At 42.1% G+C, this 10211-nt stretch overlaps 1 protein-coding gene across 5 annotated transcripts in view; it reads left to right on the top strand.

The window, feature by feature from the left end:
- Nucleotides 1–9682, top strand: part of RHOH (ras homolog family member H) — a 16741-nt gene extending 7059 nt beyond the window's left edge. For 2 of the 5 annotated variants that reach the window (XM_010710266.3, XM_010710267.3), the window contains one exon: nucleotides 7111–9682. In XM_010710266.3, the coding sequence (XP_010708568.1) occupies nucleotides 7333–7908 (576 nt within the window). In that variant the 5' untranslated portion in view covers nucleotides 7111–7332 and the 3' untranslated portion in view covers nucleotides 7909–9682. Of the gene's footprint in view, nucleotides 1–343; nucleotides 685–5614; nucleotides 5784–5861; nucleotides 7004–7110 lie in introns of those variants that run through there. The other 3 variants (XM_010710268.3, XM_010710265.3, XM_010710269.3) reach the window with 3 other exon arrangements.
- Nucleotides 9683–10211: the final 529 nt, after the last annotated feature.

Below are 10211 nucleotides of genomic sequence, written 5' to 3'. Positions count from 1 at the left end.
TGAAGAGTTAAACCTGTAAAAATATCTACAAAAATATGTTGTGAGCGTTCTTTTGATTTGCCTCAAACTTCAAGAAAGGTGAACTGTGTTAAAAAGAGGATGTGACATGAAAAATTTGAAGTGGTTTGGGGCCCAAAGCTGCAAACCTTTCCACTTGTGAATAACTCTACACACAGAGTATTCTCATTGAAGTCAGATATCAAATACTGCACCACCTGTAGCGCCAGTCCTTCGGTTTGGCTGCGATGCAGCTAGTTAGGGGTGTGTGGAGCTCTACCACTGAAGCCCATTCTGATATTGGGCCATTTGGGATGTCTGGTAGTAGAGTAGTCAATGCACAGTGCTGCGTCCGTGCTCGTCTGCAAGTGTGTCTGTATCCCCATCTGGACACAAAAGTAGTTCTGCGGTGTAGTTGGCGGTGAATGCATATACAGAGATATGTGTGTATGTGTACAGAGGCAGAGCCTTTGAGGGGATATAGACAGGCAGATGGTTGGAGCATGTCAGTGCTCGAGCATATACGTACGTGACATTTGCACAGTAGTTGTTCTATTTAAGGCTGTGCGTATGCTGAGACTTGAGAAGGATTTCTTCACTGCTTAAGAGCAGGAAAGAAATGTTGTTGCAGAGAAGAGTGGGAAAAGAAAGTGACATACCCTGTATCTTGAAGATGGGAAACACTTGGTAAGTGCAAGGTCACATGCAACACTTTGGGCACAATGTGCTGCTGGCTTTGGAGGCTGTTGGACCAGGCTGAGAGCAGAAAATGGGCCAGTTCTCTGTGAAGGGCCTTACTCCCTGCATCAGGCTTACCCATGTTGTATTTGGAGAGGATGCAAAATTTATCCTGAAAATGTGTCCGTTTTTAAAATGTCCTCCAGGGCTTTGAATACCGTAAGTCTGTAGTTTACTCTGCCATGAACATGGACAAAGAATGGCTTTAGACTCACGGCTTGAATTTTGAAGCAGGTACTTAGTGCTGCAGAATTGACTTCTATTGAATTTAAGAACTCGAATCAATACACAAGTCTTGTTGATAATTTTTAGAGTGGTTCTAATTATTTGTGTTCATGCTTAATTTATAAGTAGCTGAATCAAAGTGTGATTAATCGCATATAAAGTGTTCTTGAAGATAAATAAATATTTCTGTTATTTAATTGGTTAATTAAAAGAATTGTTGAATAGTTTTTCTTAGCGTCTATAAAAAATTGAATAGATTTTCAGGTTTGTCATTATCCAGTACGTATATATAAAAATAATGGTACTATCACACACCTATGTAAGCATGTGTGTAAACATATATGAGGGCTGCTCTGAAGGCAGTGCCTCCTATTTTATTGTTTTGGCCCACGATGTCAGAGGTGGATGTTGGTGATATGGCAGTAGAGGTTGGATCTTCCCACCAATATTTCGTTACAGATAGCAGCGGAGGGGCACTCTGACAAAATGGTGTCCGACGTAGAATTGCATATGAAGCAAAGGTGTGTCACTGAATTCCCTTCATGCAGAAAAAATGGTACCCATTGACATTCACTGACGGTTGCTGAACATTTATAGGGACCAAACAGTGGATGTGAGCACAGTGAGGCAGTGGCTGGTGTGTTTCAGCAGTAGCAACAGTAGGTCACCTACTGTTACCAAATTTTATAGGCATGGAATATTGGTTCCTGTTCATCACCGGTGAAAGTGCATTGAAAGTGCATGACTAATGATGGTGACTATGTTAAGAAAGAGTGTTTTGTAGCCAAGAATTTGCTCAGTCTAATAGTATTATTGTAGTCTTTGTATCTATTGTAATTTCCATGGTTTTATGGAAAGAAAAAGGAGGCAATGATTTCAGAGCGGGTGATCTATGTATATTCTCCTGTGAGGAAAGCTTTCATCCCTTCACTAGGATTCCTGTCTCATTCCAAATAACACTGATATGTATTTGTCATTGTTTTATAGCAAGACTTCCCAGTCTCAAAATGAGGGTTTTTATTTTAAATCTGACTACTTGTGCTCACTTACTAATAATAAAGTTAGCAAGACGACTGAATATCTGATCATAAATCCTTTCCTTCAGTTTCAGTGGTTAAAACTGCCAAAAAAAACAACTGAGGTTTAAATTTTTGGGCATTGTATTCATCCAACAGTAATTTTCTTAGAAGTTCCTAGGGAAGTGTCCATTCATTTTCTACAAATTTAATGAAATGTTGGTTTTTTTTAAACTTTAGTTTTGCATTTTTTTCAAAATGAAGTGCTCAAATTGTAAAAGAGAAGCAGATTTTCAGTTTTGTGAATAAGGTAATGATTGAAAAATTTCTAAGTAGTTATGACTGCAATTTTATTTAATTCTGGAAAAAAAAAATTAAGAATGCAAGACATCTTGATTTTGAAAATGTGAGTTCAATGGGTGTTGCTTGCACTTCCAACTTTAGGAAGCCATTGCAGATATGATTGTATTTAGGGCTAAAATATCTGTATAAAAGCTCTCCTACAAGCTTCTAGGCATCCTCACAATTCTTTAAAGTAGCAAAAGACATTGAGAGATTGTCATAAACACACTGGAGGGCTGAAGCAGCTGGCCAATAGCCTGCCATCTTGCTCTTGGGCTGGGAAATAACGATGGAGCCTGCGATACCTTGCTTGGAAAGTGAATTCAGATTTTTTTTTGGTGAATTATTTTGGGGAAAAGATGCAGCACCTTGCAAAGGTATAGCCTGAGTGCCAATTCCCTTTAGTGGCAACAGTACCACCACTGAATGGCAGGATGGGCTGCAATGGTGACATAGTCTGAAAAGAAAGGGAGGCAGTTTCCAAGACCAGCAAGACCAGGGCTACTTGGTGTGATAGATCAAAATAATCTTAAAATAGGATTAAAAAACAAGAGGCAGCTAAAGCAAATGTCAGAGCAGCAGGTTAATGATTATGAGGCAGGAGACTTGGCGGCTAGAGACCATTTGCTTGCAGACCAGAGGCAATCTCCAGACAGACTGCAGTCATTGCACAGGTTGTCAGGAGCCCCATGCTGTGGCAACAATATCTGAACAGAGCGGGTATGATTTGCTCATGGAGCTGAAAACAGGGTGGCATGACATTGGTGACCCGGTGATCTAGTGGGTAATGCAGACTGAATCCACAGTGTCAGGGAGGCATCAATCTCCGTGCTGCATCTTCTGGGTGTTGTCCCTAACCAGGCAGTGGCTTCTCTATCCTGTCTTGATTTTCTGCCAGCCCCCCTCCTCCTCCTTCTCTTTCTTCTTCTTCCTCTTTCTCCTTCTGCTCACAGGAGGTGCTCTTAGACCCCACTCAGTGTACTTGTAGAGGTGGAAGCACAAAGCTCTGGGCTGTCTGGTCAGTGAAAGTAGTCTCCACATCTTCTTCCTGTCCTTGAGGGTCTCTAAATAAGAGACATGATGACAGTTTTTATGCATCTGCAGCACAGCTGGAATGAGCTGTGATTATAACCAACTGGTGGAAATACGCTGTAGACACTGCTTTGCAGACCTCATCTCTGCTTGAGGTGGGACTTAAGGAGGAATGCGTGCAGGCAAAGACAATGTGCAATCAAGCATTGCATAGAAACTGGAAGTCTCCAGGGGTTTTCAACTTCTTTTTTTTTTTTTAATTAGTACAAATGTTTTTGCTTCCTCTCAGCATCAGTTCTCTTCAGGAGCTACTGTACACAGTGCTCAAGCTGAAAAATTAGCCTGCTCTTATCCTGATATCAACAGGAAGTGCAGTAAGGTATAATTGTGGTAGGAACCGGATAAGGACAATAATAGTTAGCATGTTAATTGCCTTAGATCTCTGAAGCATTTTGTGACTGCCAGATCAGGGTAATGTCTAAAAAGCCTGTTGTTTTGCCTACATGGTTTTGTTTATATATGAACTAATCTCTTCTGAATCCATGTCTACGTGAAGCTGCACAATGAATATACAAGACAGGGTTTAAAATCAGGACTTCCCAACCCTTCTTTTCTCCCATCACAAGATACTGTCCATCCCCTGCAGATGTTTCACCACATTGAGCCACACTCACAGTTACCTTACAGAAGATGCCAGAAACTGTCCTGGCATAAATGAAAATCCCATTTGGTTCAGCTGATAAACTTTGATTCGGTCCCTTTTTTAATGACTGCATCAGAATGAGATATATATTCTTATGCTTAATAATATCATAAGAACCTTCACCGTGTTATGTAAATTTTGTTAAATTTTGTTAAACATTTTGTTGTTTTTACAAGTGGGGGAAAATATAGCCAAAATAGTGTAAAAATAAGTAACATGTTTATATCCGGAATTCCAGATACAAAATGGATTTGATAGAATTAGTAAAATTAGGGAAACAAATTGTTGGAAAGAAATCCTTTAGCAGCTGAAACTCAGCCACATGTGATTCCAAGCTTTTGTGCAGGCAAGGCAAGATTTTAACTGGTGTAGTGTCAGACCAAGACTGTAACATAGTATTAGAGAAGGGAACCAAAGCTTTTGCAAATATTTACACAACCGTCTGTATACTGATGGGTAGAGGTGCCCTGTACTGGCCTGTCCTTTAAAGGACATTGTTTTTTATTGATATTTCATCTAAAGGTTTTTCCATTAATTAAGATGAGTTTATGTAATCATTTTAATACATTACTACTTCTCCTATCCTGAGGCCACGTCAATGACAGGCTACACGTGTGCTTTAACACACCTCTCCAGTATGCACTTACATAATCCCTGCTATACATGATAGCATGTGAACTCCAGCTGGCTGCAAAGAAAGGATCAGGACTGACTCCAATTTGTCCCTGGGACCAGAACATGGGCCCAGTTGTGTGCAATTCATCAGTGAATTATATCCTTACTGATCCCTTCCAACTTAGGATATTCTGTGATTCTATTTGCTTTAAATGTCTCTGCATTGTCTACATTGGACTACTTTGTCCTTTATTACTGTGTGCTGACTAGCCTTTTCTGGGCTTTAACCATTTGTATATTTTCTTTGTAAAACTGCCAGTAAAATTAGACCTGGTTATCACCAAGCTGTATAGCTCAACAGTTCTTTTATCCATCTTTCTCTGCTTTGGTGTTTGTGAAATAGCAGAAGTTGTGCTTGGGCATTCTAATTTTTCCCCACATTCAAATATACTCAAAATAGTGAAACTAAAGATGTTTAAGAGTTCTTACATTAGGAAATGTTTGTTCTGAGGAAAAGACCTGGTATGCGCTGTATTTCTGGGAGCACACACTTTGGTCTGAATCATGCGCTACTGGCTTGTGGTGAACAGTGGTGTTTTAAAACTGTACTGCTGACACGATATTGAAGTAGAATACCTTGAAGGAAAGACAATGATGCACTTAAGTAATTATACCACGTATCCTGTGCCTGCTTTTTGAATGTTCAAAGTTACCTCTTGCAAATATCTTGTTTCATTCCCTTGCGTGCTTGTTTGGGGAACAAAGGAGTAACAGTAAAGTTATCCCTACTGAAGCCTTAAAGCTGAGCGTCCAGCTGGTGCCACCAGCACTTGATCTGGCAGAGCAGCCCAGTCAGTTCCCGGCAGGCAGCAGTGCCAGTCTCGGCCTCCATCCCACTTCCTAGAAGTGGCCGCGATGGTGAGCACAGCAACCAGGAAGTGACGTCTGTGGCAGTGGCTCCTGCAAACACCCGTCACTCGGGGAAGCACAAACCTGCCCCATAGCCCCGGTGCCGCTGCTATAAAGCAACATGCCCCATCTGAGCTCTGGCACATCTTCCTCCAGCTGATGTGTGGGGTGGGAGAAATGCAGGCATGCTGGCAGCATGAGAGGAGGTAGGTGAGGAGGTAGGAGGATGCCTTGTTGCAAAATGGAAGGAGGGAAGTTGCCAGCAGCGGTTGGCAATGCTTGTAAAAATGTTCTCTCTAGACTCACCTACTGCTTTTCTTTTCCTGTTTTTTTTTTTTTTCTTTTTTCCTCTGTGAGATAAGCCAAAGCTTTGAGTGTCCTAGAAATGTGGGGTGGTGGTGGAGTTAGTGTAGTGAAAGTGTTACTGTAATATCCAGTATGTACTTTTTGTGGCCATCGTTCATTTCTGAGCAAGTAACCTCATGGTGAGGCTTCTCTTCTCATATGTGAAGGAGACAGAAATAAGTTATCTGTGTAACATATACAGGTCATTAGCCAGTGATATTTTTAAACAGTTTTAACCACTTTGCAGAGCTTATTTTCATTTGGTTTTGTAGTTGGTGACTTTTGTAGCATTTTTATGCAGCCATACGTGATTGATGAATCTTGCACATAGCCAGTGGGAAAGAGACGAATACTTTCAAAGTAAGAAAATTTGACTGAATGCTGGCAGTAGCTCAAAAGCAATTCCATACGTACCAATTGCATAGGTACTCTCAGTTCAGTTTTACAACAGACTAAATAAATGTTAGGGCAGCCGCATCCCCTTCTGATAAAATTGCCTGACTAGGCCAGCATTACTGGTGTGATTTTCTTTGGCTTATTCTTCTTGCTTGTTGGAATTGATTTGTAAGAAACATTTGGAACTCTTTTTGTATTTTTGCTGCGAATCCTACATTGCTTTTGAAAACTGTTCAGGTTCGTGCCAGTCACATCTGAAGGCTTTGCTTCCTTGTTGTCACAAGCAGTTTGGCATTACTGCTCGTTACAGAATAGCTTAAACTGTCTAATCAGTTCATGAAGTGATTTTTTTCTCGTGGCTACTTCTAGAGAACAAGAGTATGTTTTCAAAGGAATCTATACTGACTGATTAAGAAGGATTCAGGATTTTGGCAGCCTTTGTTAAAGTCAGAGGCAGAAAATGTCTCACTGAAAGCAGATCAGGAACAGTTACACCAAAGTGAACATTATTTCATCAGTTCTTTAGACAATTAGGGGGGAAAAAACAGCTGGTCTTTGTGCAGAATGGCAGAGGTGATAAGACTGCTAGCCCCTGTGGAGCAGCAAGAAAGTTATTTACGTGAATGGCTGTTGCACACACCGCCAGCTGGGAGGGAATGGCAAGATTCAGCATCCTCTGTGTGAGGTACTTCCCATGGCTGTCCAAAAATTTGACCAGAAAAGTTTGTCCTGACGAAGAACAATCTGTTCTCTGTGGGTTACAAATGTGACATTTTATTTTTCCTCTTTCAGGAACATCATTTGACTCACTGAAGAATTAAATACAACAGCACTGCAGAGCTGCGTGGGAGAGAAGGGGATTTTAGACTCAAGTGGCAGAATCAAGTCTTCAGAAGTAAAGACATTTGGAACAGCTTCTCCCCAAATGGAAGTTATCTAGACAGCCCCTGAGATCTCTCTGCATCCTGCTTCTGCCACACCGGGACGGTGTTCTTGGTCCTGGTCTTAAATAAAATGTTGGATTCTATCAAGTGCGTGCTGGTGGGAGACTCTGCAGTGGGAAAAACATCTCTCTTGGTACGTTTCATCTCTGACACTTTTCCAGACAACTACAGACCCACTGTGTATGAGAACACTGGAGTGGATGTCTTCATGGATGGCGTACAGATTAGCCTAGGCCTATGGGACACATCTGGAAGCGATGCCTTCAAAGGCATTCGCCCCCTCTCCTACCAACAGGCAGATGTGGTGTTAATGTGCTACTCCGTGGCAAACCACAACTCCTTTCTAAACCTGAGGAGCAAATGGATTGGCGAGATCCGCAACCATCTGCCCCGCATCCCGGTTTTGGTAGTGGCCACGCAGACCGACCAGCGTGAATCGGGGCCCTACCGCTCCTCCTGCATCAGCTCGATGGACGGCAAGCGGCTCGCCCAGGATGTGCGAGCCAAAGGCTACTTGGAGTGCTCAGCCCTCAGCAACCGCGGTGTGCAGCAGGTGTTTGAGTATGCTGTGCGGACAGCAGTCAATCAAGCCAAGAGGCAGAACAGGCGGAAACTCTTCTCCATTAACGAGTGCAAGATCTTCTGAGGACTGTCAGCAGTGGTTTTGCCTATGTTCGTTGTTTCTGCTTTTGCACAAAGATGCTGCGGCAGAGATAATGGGAGCGAATCAAAGACAGGCAGACTCCTGTCAGGACCGTGGTGCAGGTGGCCCCAGTAAAACAGATGTGCACTCTGTTGGTTCTGTTCGCCTACCCAACACACATGGGCACTATCTTTAAAAATGACAGATGCAGGCAGGGGCCTTTGTTCACAACCCTGTGTTTGTAATTTGCCATCCTGGACTGAAGCAGACCCAGCCTGGAGATTTACAGATCATAGTTGTGCAGATTTTGTTATCAGTGTTCCTCAGCTGTTGGTTTGTCTGCATTTATTTCATGACAAACTTCATCTGGATCAACCTCCCCTCTTGACATACCTGTCCATGTGTTTGTTTTTTTTTTACTCTAAGAACCTAATGTATAAAATCTCACCACCGTGTATCTATTTAAAAGATTCTTGTATATGTTGTTGTAAAATCCTTACAATTTGTTTTCATATTTCTATCTAACCACTGATGCAAATAATTCTATCCATATAATAAATGGCCTGCAGGTAAGCCTAGCACTTCTTACACATGCCCAAGTTACCGCCCAACAGTGATCAAACACACTGTGTCCAGCATAGGAGTGATCAAAATGTAGTGACATTTGATAGTTGGCTTTGTGAGATTTATTTTCTTACCCTATTCCTGTTCCTGGGAAAATGGAGACCACTGCAACAATGTAGTCAGAGATGTGCTGAAGCAGGAGGAACTTAACCTGACTCTTCCTAGACTTGACCTAGTTACAACCCCAGAAGGGCTGGCTTGTAGTCAAGGCTAACCATGTGGGTAGGGTGGTAGAGACAAATCTGTGCTATCATCACTTCTCATCTCCCTGCCATAATTCTGGAGGCAAAAGACTCCATTCTCTAGGGATGAAAGGTATTTTTTTTTTCCATGAGCACTAAAATTCTCACATATTTTTAGCACATTTTGATTATAAACAGTGGTTTTCATGAAACAAGTATCTTGCTGGAGTGCAAGAAATGTCTGGACAATGCTCTCAGACTATCTAATTTTTGAGTCATCCTGTGTGGAGTCAGGAGTTGGACTTGATGATCCTTATGGGTCTCTTCCAACTTGAGGTATTCTATGAATCCATGATTCTACTACAGTAAAAAAATTAAGTACATGGCAGTGTTGAATGTGCATATTTACAAAGGCTAAATAATACATTTTTTTTTTTTAGTTTGCATGCTAAGCATAACAGGCTGAATTCTATAAAACAAAGACTAGCAGGCGTTGTGCCCTAGGGAGCTTGGCAAGTCTGAGCATCAAGTTCTGACATACCTGCTTGGGCCAAGTTACCCTTCTGCACAGAGGCAGGCTAAAGAAGCGGCACCTCTAGATGTGTAAGTGCATACTGCTGGAAGACAGAGAGGGGTCAACACACACCACACTGTGCATTCCCTGTGAGCTGTGGTGGCCCCACTCCTGAGGTTATCTGTGCCGAACCCTCTGCCCCACACCATCCCTCAGATCTTGCAGACCGGTCTCACCCCAAGGTTTCTGCTGCCCTCCCCACCCTTCAGTGAGCTCAGAACTGAGGCTTATAGCATGCTGCCATGGAAGGTGTTGCACAAAATATTAGGATGATTCTATCTCCATGAGGATCCCAAGAGAATTATCTGTGTCTGTTCTGACTAAGCCTGACTCATGCATTCCAACTGGAATTGATGCAAAAGCTTGTCTGATTCAAATCCAAGGTGGGACTTTGGGAGTTATCCTACTGAACATATAATTTATAGCTCAGATCTAACCTACTGATAGTTTATACCAGAAATATCAGTTGGATGCCCATCTCCAACTGTGCTCTGTTCTACATCTGAGCTTCTTCATGAGGAGAAATTCCAAATGGAACAATTCTCCTCCCATGAATCCTAGGGATGGTCTCACTTGTGATGCAGGTGAACAAGTAACAGAATTATGGGCACCTCGAGCAGCAGTAGCGCATGGGACACTTGTTATTGCAGCAATCCCCAAAACTCCCAGGCTGGTGAATATTTACCACTCATCAGCCTTATTCCAAGCGAGGTCATAAAAACATGCCGGTTTCATGTGTAAGGTTTTATTATCAGCTTCAAATCCTCACAAGCTTCTGCACCTGAGCATACATTTCCCCTGCACTCTTCTCTTTACATTCTCTCTTTCCCTTTGTAAAACTTCTGGTGTACACTGGAAATCCCTAGCCCCCTCGAACACTAAAACTGACATATTTGTAAAAGAACCTGAGCTTCCTGATACTTACA

Source organism: Meleagris gallopavo, chromosome 4 (assembly GCF_000146605.3).
Source record: "Meleagris gallopavo isolate NT-WF06-2002-E0010 breed Aviagen turkey brand Nicholas breeding stock chromosome 4, Turkey_5.1, whole genome shotgun sequence".
NCBI lineage: Eukaryota > Metazoa > Chordata > Aves > Galliformes > Phasianidae > Meleagris > Meleagris gallopavo.
The sequence above is the reverse complement of the archived record's forward strand: the minus strand, read 5'-3'. Positions and strand labels throughout refer to the sequence as shown.